Source organism: Mauremys mutica, chromosome 17 (genome assembly GCF_020497125.1).
Source record: "Mauremys mutica isolate MM-2020 ecotype Southern chromosome 17, ASM2049712v1, whole genome shotgun sequence".
Taxonomy (NCBI): domain Eukaryota; kingdom Metazoa; phylum Chordata; order Testudines; family Geoemydidae; genus Mauremys; species Mauremys mutica.
The window spans coordinates 22285263-22307004 of NC_059088.1; the positions used below are offsets into that span (position 1 = coordinate 22285263).

Below are 21742 nucleotides of genomic sequence, written 5' to 3' on the forward strand. Positions count from 1 at the left end.
CCCATAAGACACTTCGGGATTGTTGTTTTCCTCCTTGATATCTCAGGGATGCATTTTCCTCCTAGAATATATCCCAGCCCTTCAGTCCTTAATGAGGACAAGGGCCTTGGACAGAGCCGAAGATGCTCAGTGCAGAGCTCACAAAGCTGGTTTGAAACCCCTGGGCTACAATGTTTCCTACCAAGAAGTCTGCAGTGTACCAAAGTGCAGAGCTGAGCGTGTAGCTGGAGGGCTGGACATGGGGGTCTAAGGCTGCTGGGATGACGGTGCTGTGGCAGGCGCCACCAGGTGGCGCTGTGATGCATGGTCTTCCAAGGTCATTGTTCTTGGCGTGCAAGCAAGGTTTTAGTCTTGGGATTTGAATTTTCCAAATGGCAGGTGTTTAAATTCTCAGCCAGGATGGTGCATTAAGTTGGCTCCATTGCAGTCACCTGTGTTGCATACATACACATAGGGGGAGTTGGTAGTGCACCCTATAGTTACATTGTCTAACGTTTTCCATTATAATGGCTTCTTGCTATGTTTTCTTTGAGAAGCTCGTACATCTCCATTGGTTGCAATACATCATTGCTACTCAGCAGGGTGAATGCCCTCAGGCCAGGGAAAAGTTGGCAGCCTGGCAAAATAACTGAACATTCTCAGGCCAGGCTCACGCGGTACCGAGAACTCCCGGGAGCTGCAGCACGACCTTCTCCGGGGGCACCACAAGGGGCAGGAAGCAGGCCAGCCTCCCCGGTAAACATCTTCTCCACATCTAGCCCGTGACCCCAGCTCTCCTAAGCACAAGGCGAGTGCTCTAACCACTGGACCATCCTTCCTTGTCAGAAATGCAACACCTCCTACCACCCCAGCACACTCTGGCTTGATTTAAGGCAGATTTGGGAGGAAAGATGCCCCCTTCTTCAGTAGGACGCCAACACTTTGAACTGGCCAAACCTTGGCTGGTGGGATCTAGCAATATCATGCCCCTAGGCAGTGCTGCAAGGAACCCAGGGGCTACTCCCACCCACACTGCAGGGGCAGAGCCCAGGCCTGGCAGGGCAAAGACAGACCCACCATTAGTTGAGAGGCCTCCTTGCTCAGTGACACTGCATGAGCTCTTAGTTCCTCCACTGGATTCCAGCGAGGGACTCTCCCGCCTGTGCCATCTGCCTCCCCACCCGGGTGCTGCCCACAGATCGCTGGCTGCCTCTCGCCCTGGTGGAGTCCCTGCCCTGGGCCTGTTTGACCCCCCTATGGTGGCACCCGAGGAAGATCTGTAGCGAGGAACTTGTGGGATGGCAGGTTGGGTCGGGGGGAAGCCTGTGGCCATCCCGATGGTGGAACGGCCTGACACCAAGGTGGGGGTGGGGGTGTAGCAAAGACTCCGGCTTCTGACAGCTCCCTAGAGTGCAGCTTGCAGCCAGGGCACTGGGACCAGCCTGACAGATGGGTCTGATGGGCCAGTGGTCCCCAGCCCCAGCCCTTCCGACGCGTGAGCAGACTGTAACTCGCCCCGCTATTGGTTGTTAGCGCCTCGGTGTCTGGGCGTCGTCTGCACGTGCAGCGCCTGGCGCAGCGGGTTCCCGCTCTGGGCCGCCACATGCTGCAGCACCACAAACGTCACACAAAAGCCCATGATGCCCTTTTGCCCCGGTCCCCGAGTCCCGTCGCCGCGGGGCGCCCCCTGCAGACGGCCGCTGAGGCTGGTTTCCCACCATCCTAAGCCCGTTTCTTTGGGCGTCACCAACTAGAAATGTCTGAACGCAAACCGGACCCGTCTGCCCCCTCTGGGGCTGTCGTCTTCGAGGTTCAGCCTGCAGCCCCCTTTGCTGGGGCCGGTAGGGAAACCCAGCTCCCCCCTCACCGCTGGGCTCTGTGGCGCTGCCCTGGACAGCTACCGTCTGACCCGGGCTATGGGGCTTCCTGCTGCCCCTCTGGGTCTCCCCGTCTCTCCCGCTTAGTCAGGGTCTCTCCAGTCCCAGGCCCCCTGTCGCTGCTCTCAGCTGCCTTTCCTGCCCTAACTCGCCGCCCGGCTCCGTCCCCAGCTGCCCTGCATCAGGGCTTTAGCCTGGGCTCTTTATGGGCAAGTCCCTGATTCCCCTCAGGTGCGGCTCGTTCTGGCATGAGGCTGGCTTAGCCCAGCTCCCCCCCCAGCCTAAGGGGCAAACCACCTGTCATAAACAGATAGTTAAGGGTTAAGGTCTGTTTTACCTGTAAAGGGTTAACATGTAGTACCTGGTGACCACCTGACCAGAGGACCAATCAGAGATAAGATTTTTTCAAATCTCTGTGGAGGGAAGCCTTTGTCTGGGTGAGAACTGTTTTTGGATTTAACAGAGGACAGTCATGTCCCCAAGTTCTCCTGGAGTAGTTTCTACTAATTAATAGTGAGTATTAATTAGAAAGGCGAATTAGTCTTATGATTTGATTTCTATATTTGCAATTGTGTGTTTGCTAAAGGAAATGCTTTATTCCTGTTTGCTGATATTGCTTTTACTGAGAAAAGGGGGAGAGGGGATTCTCTCCAGAGATTGATAAGGTTATACCCTATGAGTGTCCAGCTTGGGCTCATAGAGATTCTGTATTTTTCTTTTTATTCTTTAATAAATTCTTTTCTTTTCTTTGGACTTGGTTAATTCCTTCCCTTGGGGAAATTCAGGGGAAGGGGAGGGGGAAGTGGGCTGCTTCCCTGTGTGTGTGAGATTCAAGGAGTTGAATCAGGGGGGAGGGGGAAGGTTCCTCCTCTGTGAATTGATCTGTGTTCCCAAGGGGGGAAACAGGGGTGTCCCGGCCCACGGAATTGACCGGGTGGTGGCAGCCGAAGGGAAGACCTACCCTAGGATTTTGGGGTGGGGGAAGACATGCGGGTCCTCACTTTGAAACCGCCCAGTTTCAAGTGAGGGTAGACTCTGACACCACCCCACCGCTCTACTTCAAGCCTTCCTCTGCCCACACACAAGGGCGAGCAGCTTTGTTAAAAAATGAACTCTCCCGTCATCCCATGACTCTAGAAGCTGGGGCTTTACTAAAACACTTTGGTGATCATGGCCATGTCTGTACAGTGCCTAGCACAGTGGGGCTCTGATCTGTGACCGGGACTCCTAGGTTCTCGGAGATTTCATAAGAGTTTAAGGCCAGACAGGACCATTAGCCTGGCCCCTCGTGTATCACAGGCCAATAAATGTCCCTTCAAACAGCCCCATATAAGCCCCAAAATTCTAGTTACACTAAAGCATTGTGCGGCACAGGCAGAGACCAGGAAGGGAGCAAAGAGCCATCCGGGCCATGCCCAAGGCCCTGGCGGTGGCAGGGAACTGGCTTGGAGAGATACGCCCAGCAGGAAAACCAAGCTCCATGCCCCAGAGGACGGTGAAAATTAGTAAATAACAAAACAGCCCTAGACTCGCGATAAAACCACATGAGTTTGCAACCCTATGAATATCCGCAGAGCCATAAATAAGCAGCCGGGCTCCATTTCTTGGCAACCTAGTTTATTGAAAATAGCAGAGAAAACTGGACACTTTTCAAGAACGTTTTCATTACAATGTGCATTCTGAATAATATATTTTTTTAAACCTTTGCAAGTAAACATATAACCCTGGGCGACAAACAAACAGACAAAATAAAATGCACCATCAGTTGAATTAAATTAAACAAAATCTAAAACCTCTTTTTTTTTTTTTTAAAGAATGATCGCTCTATTAAAAAAAAAATTACAACTTTCAAATATTTACAAACCTGGCATGACGACATATTTAAATATTTAAAACAATTTTACAAAATGACAATATTGCGGGTTAGATGTCTTGGATTATTATTGGGTTTTTTACACTAAAAGAATGCAACCAAAAAGCAATGATAAACGAGACATGAATGCAAAGCGGTTAGCGGCACGGTGAAGCAGACACCCTGGGTTTTGCTGGGTTAAGAGTCGGCTATGGATCAAGCTAGAAGATGTTCAGAAAGGACCTAAGGCCAGAGAGGGTCTGATTGTCTTTTACTGTGCTGGAAACAGGACTGTCCGGAGTGATGCTCTTAAAGAGGCAGATGGTTTTGAGGGTCGATCAATTTAATTCCTCTGAAATCCAGACAGTGCAAGGTTCAAAAGTGCTTAGGGAGTTGGGTGTTTGTTACAAATCTGGGGTGAACTGCCATTAATGACCCAGATTCTGATCTCGCTTGCCCCAGTTTTGCATAGGTGTTCCTCCAGGGACTTCAACAGAACTGACTCCTGATTCACACCAGCAGGACAGGAGGATGTTTGCCCAGTTCCACAATGGTGTTTAGGCGCCCAGCTCTCTTTGAAGTGCTGGGCCTAAGTACCCAAGTCCCTTTTGAAAATGGGACTTAGCTCCTAAGTCACTGAGAACCTGATTTTTAAAGGTATTTAGGCACCTAACACCTGTTGGCTTCAAAGGGAGTTAGGCACCCACACACCTTTAAAAATCAGGCCCTTGGGCACTTGTAAATATTCCCTGTGTGTGTCTGTGTGCATAGACCTGTGTCCCAGCCTGATTTTCAGGGACGGTGGAGCCCTTTCCCCTTCCATTGACTTCAATGGATGCGCAGAACCTTCTGCAGCATGGCTACACCTTGGACCCAATCCAGCACCAAAGAACCTGCCAGCAGCAACAGGGAACCAACCGGCCAACCCACCCCTGCTTTGCTGTGGAGAGGCCACCCAGCAACGGCAGACAGGCAGGCTCCACCCCAGCAGGTGTGCAATGCCTGTGAATGTGGTAGAGGCAGGATTTGAACCCAGCGCTCCTCAGTTCTGAGTTCTAGCCACTGCAGAAGACTTCCCCTGACAGTGGACGGGGCTGTGTCTTCTAGGCTGTACGCGCTGAAATGCTGAAATGATCAAATAAATCCGAGAGTCGATTCAAAACCAAACGCTCGTGGCAAAAAGGCCCTGTTAGACGGTAATACTGGAGCCGGCTTCACTTAGAACCAGGCCAATGTTTTTAATTTCAAAAAATGGCTTTTGACCACGATTTTGGTCAAAAAATTCAAGTGTTTTTGTCTTAAAAGTCAAAATTTCCCCTTTTCATGTTGCTGATCATTTTTAACAAGAACATCTCCGTGGGTTTGGTTCTAAGTTGGGGCGGGGGCTGGTTTTTCTATAGAAAACGGAAACATTTTGATCAGAAACTTCAGGATTTGGGGGGGAGGGAAATGATTCCCCGCCACAGCCACAAATTTCCTACAATAAATAACTGGCATTTTCCAGGCGGCTCTTGTTTGCCCATTCCGAATGCTCGCGAGCATCAGCTGCTCCTCCATGAATTCCGAGTCCAGCACCCACCCAGCAAGACAACCAGCCCGGAGTCCAGGCATGTTTCTCATCGTTAATTAGGCCTTTCTTAGACTCTGGTGACAAACGAAGTGCAACCTTCCTTTTTGTAAAGCTCTCGCTGAATAATCTTAAAAGTGCAAGTTGAGAGGAGACGGCTCATTAAGCCGACTGCTTTGGGACTGGAGACCGGCAAAGAATTCTGCTCCCTTGCCAGCTCTCGCGGTGTCCTCGCCCCTGGATTTTCATGCAAGACGGGACCGCATCAGCTCAAACAGCAGCAAACGCTGGCCGGGTAAATGGAAAGAGCCAGACGATGTCCAGGAGTCAGGAGATGAGATGAAAGGAAGGAGAAAAGGTGGAGAAAAAGCCGAGGACAGAACTGTTGGGCTGTGGGAGGAGAAATATTGCTTGGGCTGCTTAGATCTCGGCTGGACAAAGATTTGGGGCTTGTTACATGAGACACACAGATGGATTATTGGAGGCGGGCGGGTGAACGTAGCATCTCTGGATCTAAAAGCCAGTCCCTGCATTGCCTGAGCTACAGAACACAGGCCGCTGAGCTGCCAGGCTCACTCGGGAGGGACAGAGACAGGCCTGGCATGAACGCCAGTTGTACAGAGATTTATGGGTACGGCCCTGCAGCAGATGAAGATGGGACCCAGCAAATCTTTCCCCGTCTTTAGCTTTCCTGCTTCTCTGCTAGATGGGCAAAGTGCTTCGAACAGGGCAAAGGATTCGCACGGGCAGGACAGAGGTTGAGGCGGCAAACCGGACATGAAGGTAGAGGCAGGTATGCAGAGACTAAACGGAGGGTGGTACACTGGTCTGTGCTGATGCCTCTCCCCAGGGATGCCCTTCACCCCCCTAGCCACAGCTGGGCATCTGGAACTCAGACCCTTTGGGTGGGTCTGCCCTGACGGCTCTAGCTGGCTGCGGTACCGGGGCAATGACGCCACGGCAGCACAGGCTGTACAAGCCTGTGCAGAACTGTGGGTCACTGCTCACGCTGCTCTGCCTTGGCTGCTATGGGTACCTGAGCTAGAAAGGTTAAATCTGCAACCACCCCCCAATCCTTGCAGCATAGACCGGCCCTGACCTCACTGCAGCCCTCTCAGTGAAACGCGTCGGCTGCTGGACTCTATGTTGCAGCCCCCGGGGGTCATGTCCCATCGTCAGAGGCACGTGCGAGCGGGGTGAGCATCAGCGGGCAGGGGCCAAACACCCCCCTTCCTTGGGGTTTGCTCCACGGTGCTCGTGCGCAATGGAAGAGCCGAGACAAGGAACGTGGGGCTTGATTCTGCAAACCCTCAGCAGTGCCGTCCCCTCACGGCGATGTCACACAGCGTCTATGGGACAATGGCCTGTGAAATCAGCGGGACCGACCGCAGCCTTGAGGTTAGGCATGTGCCTGCACGATCTACTGGCTTGATCCAGAGCCGGCTGAGGTCCATGGACGGCCTCCCATCGTGGTGTCTGTGCTTCCGAATCCCAGCGGTACAACTCCCCAGCAATCGTTTTACTGGGTTGCAAAAGCTCTTTTAGAAAAAGGCCATTTTGAAAATCAGTCTCCTTGTAAACAACCTTCAGCTCCCGCTCAGTAAAAGCCCCCTACTTAAGAAAATTAGAATCTGTTGCTTTCCAAAAATAGCCTTAACATTAAAAACCAGCCTTTTATTATATTAACTTTATACAGTATCTATATATATATATATATATTTTACTATGAGTAAAAACATATCGTTGGGTTTGAAACCCTGAGAATTTCATGGGGATGGGGATTCTTTCCAGCAGGGGGCAGCAGAGTGCGCAGCAAACTTTCTACCAAGCTGCAATTTCTGGTCAATTGCTGGACATTAATAAGAAATACAAGAGCTTGGCCGGGTGGGGGCTGGTCCCCTGGTGCTGCAGGATAGACGTCAAGGCAAACGTTTAAAAATAGATCTCTATGTTATGTACAATTATTATCTTAAAACAGCTTGGTTAAAAATTCTCCTGCCACAAATCTGTAAGGAGACCAAAACAAATACAAATAAAAATAAAAATGAGGTATTTGAACTACCCGGGCCGGTCGCTAGATTCTAGTCACTGGAGTAATATGGTGGGCAGTGTATTTTCCTTGGCCCTGAATATGTTACAGCAAAAGCTAGCGAGCTCCTTGATCTCAGCCCCTCTGGGGTCTCGGCTCAGGGCGTCTCCCCAGTAATACTTTGTGCCTCGGTAGCACCTGCCAGCTGAGACTCTCAAAGAGCTTCACGAGGCTGTTTAAGCATCACCCCACCACCTCCATTGAGTGTGTGGGAGGGGGTCTCCCTCCCCCCTGCATTAAAGAGAGAGGAACAAGGCCCAGAGAAAGGGGCAGTGACTTGCTCAGGTTGGTGGCAGAGGTGGGCATGGAACCCAGGAGTCCTGGCTCCCAGCTGTCTGCTCTGATCACTTGGCTGCACCCCCTCCTGCACCGCACCCCTCTGCTGTGCTGTTTGGGAGGGGATGGGAGGGAGCAGGTTCTAATTTGGTCCAACCCTCCCCATCCCCTGCCACCTCCCATCCCGGGGTGGGGGTGGGGGCGACAGACCGGCGCGAGGTGGGAGTCGATCTCTGAGCACCGGCCTCCCACGGGGATCATTCTGCCGCCGCTCCCTGGAGCTCGCACTCGGAGCTGAAGAGCTCTTTGTAGAGCGGGGGGAACACGGCGTGGACGATGATGGGGTACATCTGCCGGAAGGACCGCAGCTTCTCCACATGCTGGTAACACAGACTGCGCAGCTTCCCTTTGGGCGGCAGCTACAGAGGAGAGAGGCACGCGGCATAAACACGGATCTCCAGGCCCCCGCCCCTCTGCTGAGCACTCGCAGGCCAACACGGCAGTCCGTTGGCAATGGGGCCTCGGGGAGCCAAAGCCGCTCGGTGGGTGAAACGAGTTCAGAAGGTCTCAGCTTGATCAGGGCAGTAACTGGCCTGGCAACGCCTGGGGCTTCTGTGAGCTCTTGTGATGTTGCTGAACATGTCTGGGGATGCGTGTGCATGTGCATGCGAGAGTGTGTGCGTGCATCTGTGAAAATGTGCGCGCGCATCTGTGAAAGTGTGTGCGCGTGCATGGTGCACATTGCATGTGAGTGTGTGACAGTGTATGTGTGTGGCAGTGTGAGCGCATGTGCCTGTGTGCAAGTGTGTGCATGTGCATGTGAAAGTGTGTGTGTACATGTGAGTGTGTAAGAGTATGTGTATGGCAGTGTGAGCACATGTGCGTGTGAGTGTGCGTGCGAATGTGTGCATGTGTGCATTTGAGTGTGTGAGTGTGACAGAGTGAGAGCACGTGTGTGTGTGCAAGACTGTGTGTGTGTGCCTGTGGAAGTGTGTGTGTGTGCATGCATGGTACACATGTGCATGTGACTGTGTGCGCGCGCGCATGTGTGTGCACAGGCATGTGCTCCCGTGTGTGTGACAGAGTGTGTGAGTGTGTGCATGTGCGTGCTTGTGCGCGTGTGCTCTGCTGCCTGCTGCCGGTCTGTGAGTATGAGCCCATTTTTGGAACCCTCCACCTCTACCGAACATTTGCATAATTACCCAGAATCCTCTAGTGAGAGTCCCTAATGTCCAACCTGAGCGTATCGTCTGCTCAGCGCAGATCTCTCCCCTCAGCCACCCAGCCCCCGATCCACACTGGACACGTGTAACCAGCTACAGGTCCAGCAGCCCAAGCCTCCCTCCCCTTCTGGCTCCTTCCAGCATGGGAGCGCTGGGGGCCCACTAGCACAGTAAAGGGACCCAGAAGCAGGCCCTCAAGTCCTTGCTCCTGGGCTTCCCACCACCAGCAGCATTCGAGAGGTGCCCTGCGCCGCAGGGCGTGTGGCTTGCGACAGAGGAGGCAGGTAAGGCCGTGGGACCGCGCACCTACCTTGGCCAGGATGCCTTCCCGGTGGGTTTTCCGTAACATGTGTTTAAAGGCCAGTTCCAGGTTATTCTGTAGCCTCTCCACCTTGCCCTTCTCCTGCAGCCATGGCCGATCTGCACCGAGACAGGAGAAGGCACCGATGAGCATTTCCCATGCCCGACGGGGGGGCAGGGTCTCTCTCGGCCCACGCCCGCCTCTCTTCATTGGCCAATGCTACCGGAACGACAGAGGGAGAACATTGCCTCCCTAGAGCCCGGAGTTCTGCTGCATGACAGTTTAAGGGGCAGGATGGATGGATCTCAGCCCCCGCGGTCAGACCAGGCTGGGGTTATCCATGAGCTGAGGATTGCAACAGCGTCTGGCCAGCCACAAACACCCCACAGTGGCAACAGAGATTCCCGCCGAACTTTTCTGCAGTTTCAGCCCTGGGGTCCTGGCCCCATGCTAGTCAGTGGCCTCCTAATGGGCCTGGAGTGACATCTCACCCTCCACAATAACCCTGCCTAGCTCCCTTTCAGGATCTGAGCCCTGGTCCCTGAGGACGGTGGCTCGGGGTTGCATGGCCTGCAGGATGCAGCGGGCTGAGAAGGGGTCACTCTTAAGCCCCATCAGTCTCCCTCTGGTTCCATTCGCATGAGCAGATGGGGGAGGAGGGGGGTGGCACTCTCGGCGCTGACTTGGAAATGGGCACCTCAGGGTGAAACCCAGACGCTTGCCCGCCTGTGCTGGCAGGAGAGCAGAGGACACTGGTACCAGGAAGGAAAAGGTTTGGGGGCAGGGGCTGGTTGAAAACGTTCCATCATTTTTTGATGGAAAATGGGGGTTTTGATTGCAGGAATTTTGTCATTGAAATTGTGATATTTCATCGGTCAAACTGACTGCTCGAAAACCAAACATTTTTTGGCCAAAAGCTGAAATAATTCAATTTACAGGGGTGCTGCGGTTCCTCATGGGAGTGGTGGTTTCGGTGCCTCATCCGCCTTGTCTCCTCTATGGACTGGGTTCTCTGGGAGGACTACATTTCCCATGATGCTTCCCTTCACCAAATGAGAGCATGGTGCATCATGGGAGCTGTAGTCCAGCCAGAGAGCATAGCCCATAGAGGAGAATGGGAGCATAAGGCACTTGAACTACAAATCCCGGGAGGCACCTCAGTGCTAGGGATGTAAAAGGTTAACCAACCTTAACCCGTTAACCCAAGCAGCCCTGCACTGGCAGGCGAGACCCCAGCCCTGGCCGCACCAGCAGGACCCCAGCCCTGGTCACAGCATACCGGCGGGGCTGGGGGGACCCCAGAGCCGGAGTGAGCCCCAGCTCCAGCCCCCACCGTGCCAGGCCCACCGGAGCTACCTCGCTTAATGGTTAACTGGTTAAACGATATAATTTTAATCGTTTAACCGGTGAACTTTTTAAACCGCTCTTTACATCCCTACTCGGTGCCATTATGAAGTGAAATATTTCCAGGGGGGGGTGGAATGGGGGAGGGGTCAAAAAGTCAACATTTCCCAGGGACCCCCTCCCCCACCATTTTCTGACCAGCTCTACTTATGTGGCTGTTTGGCAATTAACATCAGGTATCCCCCCCCCTCCCCACGATGGGGGCTGCGGCCCTAGGACTGATGGCCAGCAGACGCAGCGGACACTCACTTGAGTTGATGAGCACCAGGGCGGTGAAGAGGGCAATCTCGTTCTCGGAGAAGTGCAGCGAGCACAGGCTGTGAGCGAAGTCGAAGATGGAGCCGATCAGCTCGTTGCACCCTGGGAAACGGAGCAGAGCCATCAGTCGCCTGCGGCTTCCTCCCGGGCGGCCCCGCCCCCGCTCCAGCACCACCCAGAGGTGGGATTAGCCTTCCTCTCTAACCAGCCTCCCACAGGGTCTACAGGCATCGTGAGGATGCATTGTCCCCCCGGGGGTCACAGGACAAGCCTCCTCCACCCGCTGGGGTGGGGAGGGAAGTCCAATCTCCAGGGCTCATATAATCCTCTGCTTCTCTTCAGAGATTGGCAACAACGGGGGTTTGCTGCGCTGTGAACGCCTGGCCACCGGGAACTGGTCAGAGGCCACCGAAGTTATTAATGTTCCCAAAGGCTTCAGCCCAGTCAGACCCCATGTCACTAGACGCTGCCCAGACACACAGTAACTGATGCCCACTGGCCCAAGGAGCCTAAGCGGCCATTGGTTGGGCCGTAGCGCCACGAGCTAGATTTGAACCAGGGACCTAGAAAGGAAACGGGCTCCACAGCTTGTTGCCAACCAGCCCCTTGGATATCAGCTGGGCAAAAATCAAAGGCACCGCTCCGGATCGAACACAGCAGAGCATCATACTGGACGTGACCCAATGCAGGCGTCTTCTTCGGGGCCTCCACAGGCAGCTCTGGCTGGGAAGGGCCCATCACCCCCCCATCCCGAGATTATCTCTGCAGAGACATTAATATTGGCTGCTGGCAGAGAGACACCTGGGTTTGTCAAGCAGACTCATGTACTGGTGGGGTGCTGGGCACGGCCTGCCGCATTTGAATTGCGGTTATGCCTTAGTGCAGCCTCGTTTCCTTGAGAAATTTCTCACCCAGGGTTCGAAGAGGAGCAGAACAGTGAAAACCCCTTTACAATGGAGAGGAGGCTTCCCAACAGCTGGGGTAATAAAGTGGGGGTGGGGTCCCAAGAGCAAGAGATCGAGGGCGGCCTTGTGGTTAAGGCACCGGACGGGAACTCAGGGGATGCGGGTTCGAGTCCTGGCTCGGCTGCTGACACCCTGGGCAAGGCGTTTTCAAATACGCTCAGCAACCCAGCTTGGGAACAAAGGGAGGAGCCGGGCACTGCTGAAAACCTGGCTGCTTCATTTCACTACCTAAATGGGAGCAAATACCCTCTGAAAATCTTGGTCTGTCTCTCTGGGCCTCAGTTTCCCCATCTGTAAAAGGAAGATGACCGTGTTGCATTAGTCTGGGCTCTCTGGGGCAGAGACCGTCTCTTGCTCTGTGTCTGGACAAAGTGGGGCCTCTGGGCTTTAGCGTAATACCGCGGAAATCATACCAAGCGATTTGAAGAGCTCTGGGCCTGCATATTTGCCCTCGAAGAAGACTGTCCTGTTCTCCGAATTAAAGGCACGGCACATTCGCACCAGAACCACTTCCATGGCGCCTGCAAAAACAGAGCCGGGAGGGGGGCAGTGAAGAAGTTGCAAATGTAAACAGACTTAGCGGAGGTCCCAACACCTCTGCCTTTATGCATGAGAGCAGGGAGGTCCAGGGAAGTAAGCTAGCCCCAGGCACAGTATCTCCCGCCCGTTTGGGGGGTAGGGGCCGAGTGTCACAGCCTTTGAGGTTACCTCTACACTGCTATCAAACGGGTGTCCGCTGCCCGGATGGGCATGGCTGAGCTAGCTTTACCCACGCTAGCATGGCTGAAAATAGCAGTGACATGACGTGGCGGCATGGGCCGGGGCTCGCAATGCAAGCACATAAACAGGGACACCTCCCCCCACCTCGCACGCTGCTGCGGCTTTGCTGCTGTTTAGCCCTGCTAGCTAGATTAAAGCTGGCGCAGGGATGCAGTCACCCTGTCTCCCTCGACTGCAGCGCAGACGTGGCCTGAGTCACGCTGTCCCGTTCAGAGCGGCTGGGTCAATTCGCAGGGTCTGGTCCACCCTGGAGGTGCAATCGGAGACGACGTCCGTGCAGGACGTGGGCCAAGCCCGTGGCTCCCACCCAAGGACGCTCATGGTTTGGAGCCCGGCACGGCAGCCCCGGTTGCACGACGGGCTCTTGCAGCAGGAGATGGGGCTGAAAGTCAGAGCACAAATCCAGGTGCAAACAGCCCCTGCGGGCCGGGCGCTGTGCCTCCGAATACAGAGCCTGTGGGGTCTGCTCCCCAGGGAGGCTGTTCTCACGGAGAGCTCAAGGGATGGCCTCTTTATTGACCCAGCCGGGGAAAGGGGGCATCCCTGCCGGGGGCCTGGCTGCAGCAGTTCCAGACGCGTACCTGCTTTCAGAAGCACGATCTGGTCGTTTTGGCACAGCTCCATGAAGCCGCCCATCCGCTTGGCAAACTCCACCACGTACTGGATGGCTTCCGTGATGCGGCAGGCACAGCGTTCCCACATCTCCTCCATGGACTGGAAGAGAGAAGGCCACGGCTGCACCATGCTGTACGGCTGGCAGCCCCTCGGCCCATGGGCCATGTCCCATGACACTTGGCTCCTCCACACCCTGTAGAGCACAGCTGCTCCTTACCCCACCCACCATGCCTGGTGTGGCTGCCCCAAAACCCCACATGCCCCATGCCACATGGCATGGCTGCCCCATAACCGTGTGCCATGCCCGGTGCGGCCACCCCATGTGCCCCACCCCATGTGGAGCAAGCGCCCCATAAGCCCACTTGTTGGCAAACAATCAAAGAAATGAAATAGTTCAATTTGGTAATACAGCCGCTGTGCCTCATGGGAGTTGTAGTCTGGGTGTCTCAGACACCTGTTCTCCTCAATAGGCCAGGCTCCCTGGTTAGACTACATCTCCCATGATGCACCATGGTCTCCCCTCTTGGCGAGGGGAGGCGGTCCATCATGGGTGTCCCTGGCCCTGGTGGAATGTGGGGGATGAAGTCTGGCCGGAGAGCCCAGACCAGAGAGGAGAACAGAGCCATGAGTCGCCGCGGGGGCCATTTCTCAACCGAAATTTTCCATTTTGGGGGCATTCGTTTTTTTGATGAAAAACTGAAATTTCCCGTGAGAAGGGGGCATTTCCCGCGCAAAATGTCACTGAGTCGAAACCGCAAGTTTCTGCCCCAAACCATTTACAACGGAATATTTTCAACCAGCCCCTTTTACTGCACTTTGCACCTGTGACCCCAGGAGTCCTGCCAGGGCAGTTAACCCTTTAGTCTCCTCCGCAGAGGACAGAAGCCCAGCGGTTGCTCATTCATTAGCCATTTTCCTGTCCTCTCCCCACCGGGCCCAAAGCTGGAGTCTGTATTGATCCCAATGTTCCTATGCCAGGGCCATTATGAATTGCTCCGAAACGACTTGGCCGCGTCTGGAAAGCTGATGAAGCATTTAGCGAACCAGACAGAGGTTCCCATTTAGTTAATGGATCTTAATTAGCTGCTGAATCAAACAAACTCATTTTCTTCCCTCTGTCCCATCCCTTGATTTTATTGTGAAGTCCTCAGCTGAACCCAGCCGAGCAAACAGTGACTCACACAAAACCCTGCGCGCTGAATGAAGTCTCGATAAACAATAAAGGGGAGCATCGGCCCTACACGGCAGATGTTAAACCCCAAAGTGCCACGAAAGGTCAGAGACACCACGCGCTGGGTCACTCAGCCGAGTCCCCTCTTGCAGCCAGCGCTGAGCCGGCCCTGACCGCAAACTTGCTCGGGCTTCGTGCCAGCTAAGAACTCTTTGCTATAGGCTCTTCCACCGCAGTACAAGAGGAAACACCAGCAGAGGAACTGGTGTCATTTAGGAAGACAATTTACAGGCAGCCCCTCTGGGAAAGTCGTCCAAAATTTAGTAAGGTCCCATGGACCTGAACAGAAGAGATCATCCTCTGGAGAGAATTTTTAAGCCAACCTTATAGAATTTAATATCCTTGCTAGAAAATCCTGCAGGCTGGTCTAGAACATCTGTAAAAGAACCATCCCTCCCTTCTCTGTTTAAATCCCCCTGGGCTATTTCCAGGTGGACAGTCTGATTCTACTCCTGGAAAAGCTGATTCAGTTTGGAACAAGTTGGGCCATAAGGGACTTGCCCAAAGGCCAGAGAGTCAATCAGAGCCAAGAGCAGAACATCAGTCGTTTCTCTCAGCAAAACCCTTAGACACGCTGCCTCCTGCCCAGTCGCCGGCCCAGCCTTAACCGGGCCACGTAATGGATCTTGGGGTTGGGAAGCCTTCCTGCTGCTCTGCCTACATTCCCCACTGATCCCTTAGCGAGCTGGAAGGGAGGTGTTTATCCTAGCTTCATACCCCGGCGGGCTGGGTTCCCAGGTTATCTGGCTACCAGCTTATCCCGTGCCGGGCGTCAGTCGAGCACAAAAGTCACTGCACTTACCCTTGGCAGGAGACTCCACCAGCTCCCAGCCCCCACCCCCCATCTCACCTTCTTCTGGTAGCTCCTGACTTCATCCCACGAGAACGTCTCCAGCCTCAGGAGCTGCAGATCTTCCAGGCGCAGCTGGCAGGTCTCCCGGTAGGACTTGAGGACATTCTGGGTCAGGTGCTCTGCGGACAGCAGGCAGCGAGGCTCAGAGGGGGAGCGCGGGGAACGGCTGGGCCTGTCCCTGGGCCACAGCCCTGATTCTCCCTTCAGTTTTTTCTGTGGTTTCCTGAGTCTATCGCTCTGCACTGCCAACCTTGGCATGCAGGCCCCTGTGTGTAACAATCTGCCCCTCCCCCCAGCCCGGCACTTAGCAGGGTTTGAATCTGCAGTGTTAAAAACATGGGCCTCTCCTGTGTCAGTGGGGGAGTAACTCCACTAGCTGATAGCTGCAGTAGGCTGTTATCCTCTGATATGGTGCAGGATGTTCCCATGGACAACCCATGGACTGAAAGGGGGTTCCAAAGATGATGGATCTAGACTGTTCTCAGTGGTACCAGATAACAGAACAAGGAGTAATGGTCTCAAGTTGCAGTGGGGGAGGTTTAGGTTGGATATTAGGAAAAACTTTTTCACTAGGTGGGTGGTGAAGCACTGGAATGGGTTCCCTAGGGAGGTGGTGGAATCTCCATCCTTAGCAGGGTGACCAGATGTCACCAGTCCCGATTTTTGGAGTTTTTTCTTACATAGGCACCTATTACTCTCCACCCCCTGTCCTGATTTTTTACACTTGCTGCCTGGTCACCCTATTCCTTAGAGGTTTTTAAGGCCAGGCTTGACAAAGCCCTGGCTGGGATGATTTAGTTGGGTTTGGTCCTGCTTTGAGCAGGGGGTTGGACTAGATACCTCCTGAGGTCCCTTCCAACCCTGATCTTCTCTGATTCTATGGAACGATGGGAGATGAGTGTAAGAACCATCATCTGAGTTGTCACCGGGGATCGAATCCAAGGCCAAGAGAACGAAGAGCAGCTGAAGCTAAGAGACTGAGCTTGCTGCTTACAGCTGGAGAAGACCCGTAATCCCTGTGTGGATGGTGAACCCCACCCCCGCCCCCCCAGTAACACGGCCGGAGTGGGGATCCCTAGAAGGCCGAGGCTGCCCCGCCGGGCGTTCCTGCCCCAGGAGACTCACCGATCTCCGTCACCGAGGAATTGGGCGACTCCAGGATGCTGGTGAAGTTGGGACTCGTGTAGAAGTCAACGGTCTCCCCGACGTCGCCCCCGGCCTGGCCCCGCTTGCCCCCGCCGATGTCCAGCCGGGAGAGGTCTGGCGACGCCGGCATCTCCCGGGCGTAGAAGACGCTGGCCCTGCTCTCCATCTTGATCCGCTCGGGGCTGTAGTCCCTGGCAAAGGGGCCGCGCTGGTTGTCGCTCAGCCGGCTGTGGCCCTTGGCCAGTCCGTTGGGGTAGGCCAGAGCCGCCGTCTCGTCCGGAGACTGGCTCAGCCGCGCCTGTCCGTTCAGGAGGGCCGTGGAGCAGCCTGAGGACTCCAGCAGGTCTGGGGAGGAGGCCAGCTTGAGCTGCCCGTTAGCCAGGCCCAGGGAGTAGGCCGGGGCCACCGCTTCGCCGCCTTGCTGCTGCTGCTGTTGCTGCTGCTGCAGCTGCTTCTGCACCTCGGCGTGGAGGCTGTCGCGCTGCTTCTTGGACATGCGGCCGAACTTGACGGCTGGAGAACGAAAGGGCAGGGATGAGTCGAGTCGGGGCTGAGACCGACCCTGTGTTCACAGCCGGAGCCGTTGGGAGGGGCCCTGGGCTCCCTCCCTCCCAGCCGCTTCCCCGGAGGTCCTGAGCAGCGGCCTCCATCTCCTGGGAAATCCAGGAGCCTTACCGGGGCAGCGGGTCCCATAAGGAGCCTGCAGCGAGCTGCCAGGGACGGAAAGGGCAGAGGAGCTGCTCTCATTGACAGCGGTGGAGTCTGGCTCCTTGTGCCTATCAAGACCCACCGAGTTTGTTCTGTTAAGCAAGGGGCCCAGGCAGCACTTGGATGGGATGGGGGGACACCAGCGGTGGTGCAGCAGGGGGGTGACTACCTAACAGGGGTGCTTTCCCCCCAACAAGTCAGTAACGAACCCCCATCACTCCCCTCCAGCAGCAAAGCACCCCAAGCGGACGGGATGCAACCTGGATCTCTAGCGAGCCCTGGGCGTTTTCCCTGGAGCAGGGCTGCAATTCGGCTCATTTACACTCTGCCCCGCGGCTCCAATCCCTTTCACTTCTCACCCTAGGACAACACTGCTCTGCGGCTGCTTGAACAGCTCCCACAGCCCACCCCAGAGGTGGCTGCATTTCAGAGGTGGCCGATCACCGGGGGTATAAAATGCTTTGGGATCCTTGGGGATGAAAGGTCCCAGAGCGGCGATTCGCAGATTTTCTGCCCCCAGAAGCTCCCAGCTTGGCAGCTGCTCCCTCCCCTCCAGCAATCTGGGAAAAGCAGGGGGAGCGACTCCCAGCCTGAGACCCCTCGCGCTAGGGAAGCGCCCAGGATCTAGGGCGGGGGACGGCTATCTCAGGATCTGGGCGCACTCACTTGGGAGCGGGGACAACGGTGTGTCCTCTGCGTGTGGTCGTGTGGGTCTGTATGTGGTCGCGTGCCTGAGCAGGAGCCTCATCTACCCAGCTGCAGAGAGGAACCGCGGTCGCAGCGGGAGGCTGATCGCATGTGCCACGTGGTCGGGCTCTTTGGCTCTCTCGAGCGACCTACATACTCACCACCGAGAGACACCCAGCTAAAGGCTTGAGCTACTTTTTCCATCCTCCTTGGATTGGGTCGGTGGGGGTGTGTGTGTTTGTGTGACTTTCACTCTCCTCCTGGTTGGTTTAACCCCCCTGCCTCCCCCGCTGCCTGGCTCCGGGCTGTGCGCTGACGGTGCTACCTAACCAGCCCGAACTCTCGCTATCTGCACTTCTCTTTCACTTCCTTCGGCCTCCGCTTGTAGCTTTTTTAGCACCTTTAATAATCCCCAGCCCGAGGACTCCTCCTCTGCTGAGAAGTCTGGCGTCGAACCTTTTTATGCCCAGCGGGCGGAAGAGAATGAAGGCTGGAAAGGAGGGCGGTTCCCCTGCTCTTGTCCCGGCTCCTGTGCGCCGCTCTGCTGGCGTTCAGAGGCCGTTGCAGCCCGCAAAGGCTGAGGGGGGATTCTGCTGGCTCTGGCGCTGTGCTGCCATTGGCTGCCTTCCACAGACCCCGCCCCCACGTAGGGGGCATGCTGGGGGCGGGGCCAGAGCACATGCAGCTAATGGCTAAGTTGCCCTGTGCCACAAGCCACAGGTAACTCTGCAGAAGCTGCTATAACTTAGAGAGAGTTTGGCCCACTGATTCGGGTGCTAATCTCTGACTCATAAAACCTAGGTTCAATTCCCTGCTTTGCTACAAGCTGGGTCGCTCTGTGCCTCAGTTTCCCCATCTGCACAATAGGGATAATAGCACAGACATAGAGGCCAGCGAGGCTGCTCCAAGTTACACTGGGAGGTGCTTTCAACCCTTAGAGCAGCACAGAAGGAAGAGGGTGGGCACCTGGGCTGCAGGTTCTCATCAGCACCTGCAGGGGGTGCAGCTTAAACTCTCACCCACTGAGCCTCTTAAACTGGAGGATTTGGGATTGTGACAGAAGCCGGCTGCCGTTTGTCCAGCCTCATGGATTTTTGGTGATAAATGGCTTGTGGTCAAAGAGAAACATTTCTACAGAAAAAAAATCTTTCCCAATGACATTTTTAAGTTTTTTAAACCAAAAACTGAACAATTTTTGGTCAAGAACTGAACATTTTTGGTTAAAATGTTTTACTTTCAACAAAAAATTGGGGTTTTTTGTTTGTTTTTTTACTGAAAACCACATTTAACACCCCCTCTCCCAAAAACAGTTTTTTGTTGAAAAACTCAAAAAGCAGCTGGTACCAGCCACTGTCAGAGATGAGAGACTGGGATGATGGACTAAAGGGCAGAAGCAAAAGAAATCTCCATATTTTTACAGCCAGAGCCAGGTATTTTTAACTTCAGGGCATAAGAAATGAGTCAAATGTAGGGACCTCTGGGGTGGGAGGCAGCAGCTGTTTTAAGAGATCCTTCACTCAGCACTGAAATGCAGCCACTTCTGGGGTGCGGCTGGCAGCTGTTTAAACAGGGATCCTTCACTCAGCACTGAAATGCAGCCACTTCTGGGGTGGGGCCTGGCAGCTGTTTCAAACATCTTACCATCTCGGGACATCCCCAGGCTGAGGCATTTCTGCAGCCGGCAGTGCTGGCAGCGGTTGCGGCTGGTCCGGTCGATCTGGCAGTTCTGCTGGCGGGTGCAGGAGTACGTCACGTTGCCCTGCTGGCTTCTGCGGAAAAACCCCTGAAACAACGGGTTGGGGAGAGAGAGACACCCAAACTGACCACGGCGGCTCAGCGGCTTGTGTGTGAAGCCAACTAGGGGTGCCAACGCCCGGGGGAGGAGCATCTGTGGCATAAAATCAACACAGTGGCTGGTGCTGACTGGCCTCAGGGCTGAACAAGCCATGATGGGCCGATCTCTGCCCGGGGGTGGCGATAATGGGCCATGGGGCCAGGGCATGCTTGCTTAGCTGCTGGGCAGGTGCAAAGCAGGGCCAGAACTCCAATGGTCCCGCAGACCCTGGGCAGCATCTGCTCCACGGCTGGCCCACGGCCCCTTGGGGGGGGGGGTGCTGTTCCAGGGCTCTGTGTATTTGGAAGCGCTAAGGGAATTGGAAAGGAATCCCACACCTGGGGCGCCCCCTGGTGGCAGAGATCTGGCAAGCGGGGGCAGGACGGCGGAGTGGGAGCGGGGATTTGGGGTGTTGTTCACCTTGCAGCCTTCACAGGTGATGACCCCGTAGTGAATCCCTGACGATTTGTCCCCGCAGATCTTACACGGGATCACTTCTATTTGTGCTAGGATTGAGAGAGAGAGAGAGGGATCATGAGCGCTGCTCCCTGCATGTCCTTGCTTGGCTCTTTGGCACTGTCGTCTAATGCTTCTTAGAGCGAGTGAGGTGGGGGGTGCTGAGAGTCAGGACTCCTGGGTTCCATTCCCAGCTTTGGGAGGGGAGCGGGGCCTAGTGGGTTAGCGCTGGGGAGGGAGGCTGGGAGCCAGGACGCCTGAGTTCTATTACACATACCCTCTCAATGAACCCCGGGGGGGTGACCCCATTTAAGAGAGAGCAGAGCTGGGGTCCTTAAATGGCTAAATCAGCCGCCAGGATTGCGGGTGGAGCCTTTATGTGAATAAACTAGCTTGGCTGAAAGCTGGCGCCCACAGAGAGGAAGGATGTACCTTGCCAGCTCCCCGGGAAAGTGCTGTTACGCAGAGTTTGCCCACACTGGGGCACCCTCGTCTCACATTTCCTCCCATGCCCGGATTCCAGGGACTGGCCAGGGCGCAGGGGCACTTGCCCGGCTGGATACCAATTCGCAGGGATCGCAGCCCGGCCAGCAACTGGCTGCTGGGCCTGTCACTCAGACGGTGTACCTCTGCTAATCCCGCCCCCGCCTTCCAGCCAGCTGCCAAACTCAGCAGGGAGAGAGGGGCAGAGCCCAGCCACACTCCCAGTGGCCTCGGGAGGGAGGGAGAGGGGTCGATTTCACAGATGGGGAAACTGAGGCACGGGGAGCAGCAAGGACTCGCTCAAGCACAGAGCAAGGCAGGGGCAGAGCTGGGAATGGAACCCAGGAGTCCTGGCTCCCAGCCCGCTGAGGGTCAGCAACAGAAACCTGCCAGGATCCTGATATCCTAACGCCTCATACACTCCACCCCACTCTCCCTCCGAAGGCAGAGCACAGAACCCAGGAGTCCCGACACCCAGCCCACTGCTCTAACCACTGGGCAGCGTGGCTCCGTAGCACATCCCTCTGCATGACGACGCCTTCTCCGAGCCGGGCCGGTGCTGGCTGATCTAGCCAAGGGCGCGGGGTGGGGAACGCCAGGGAGAAAGGGCGGGTCACAAGGGAGCCAGGGCAGGACGGCGACCCCAGACAATCACCCAAGAGCCACCTAACTAGGGTCCCCATCCCCACCCTTCGGCGGGACCGTGGAGAGAACAACAGGCAGCTGGAGCTCTGGATGGGCCAGGGCACCAGTTTCCTGGAGGGCAGGGAAGGCCGTGGGCCCATCCGGGAGGGCAGCAGAGTGTCCTGGGTGCTGGGAAGAGCCATCAAGTCGCAGACTGGCAATAGCCCTAAGCGCCCTGCCCACCCCCTGGAGATTATCGTCACATGATGGCCGGTTACATAACCTGGAGATCATCTCATAATCGGCCAGCCAGGCCTGCGGGGGCCCCCTTAACCCCTTCGCAGGCAGCTGCTGCCTGGGCACTCTGCTCGCCAGGGGGTTTTCCTTAGGGAGCTGGATTGGCAGCCCTGGCACTCCCCTCTGAGTGCTGGGAACAGAACCCAGGAGTCCTGGCTCCCAGCCTCCTCGGCACACCCTGCTGTAACCACTGGTGAGAAACACCTGGGACAGACACAAATCCTCTCAGAAGACACT

At 55.4% G+C, this 21742-nt stretch overlaps 1 protein-coding gene across 5 annotated transcripts in view; it reads right to left on the reverse strand.

The window, feature by feature from the left end:
• Window positions 1–3468: 3468 nt before the first annotated feature.
• The window catches only part of RORC (RAR related orphan receptor C), a 69410-nt gene continuing 51136 nt past the window's right edge, over window positions 3469–21742 (reverse strand). For 3 of the 5 annotated variants that reach the window (XM_044991870.1, XM_044991868.1, XM_044991871.1), the window contains 9 exons: window positions 20066–20151; window positions 19453–19594; window positions 16396–16929; window positions 15268–15389; window positions 13153–13285; window positions 12205–12312; window positions 10818–10928; window positions 9174–9283; window positions 3469–8059 (listed from right to left, as the gene is read on the reverse strand). In XM_044991870.1, the coding sequence (XP_044847805.1) occupies window positions 7898–8059; window positions 9174–9283; window positions 10818–10928; window positions 12205–12312; window positions 13153–13285; window positions 15268–15389; window positions 16396–16929; window positions 19453–19594; window positions 20066–20151 (1508 nt within the window). In that variant the 3' untranslated portion in view covers window positions 3469–7897. Of the gene's footprint in view, window positions 8060–9173; window positions 9284–10817; window positions 10929–12204; window positions 12313–13152; window positions 13286–15267; window positions 15390–16395; window positions 16930–17790; window positions 17913–19452; window positions 19595–20065; window positions 20152–21742 lie in introns of those variants that run through there. The other 2 variants (XM_044991869.1, XM_044991872.1) reach the window with 2 other exon arrangements.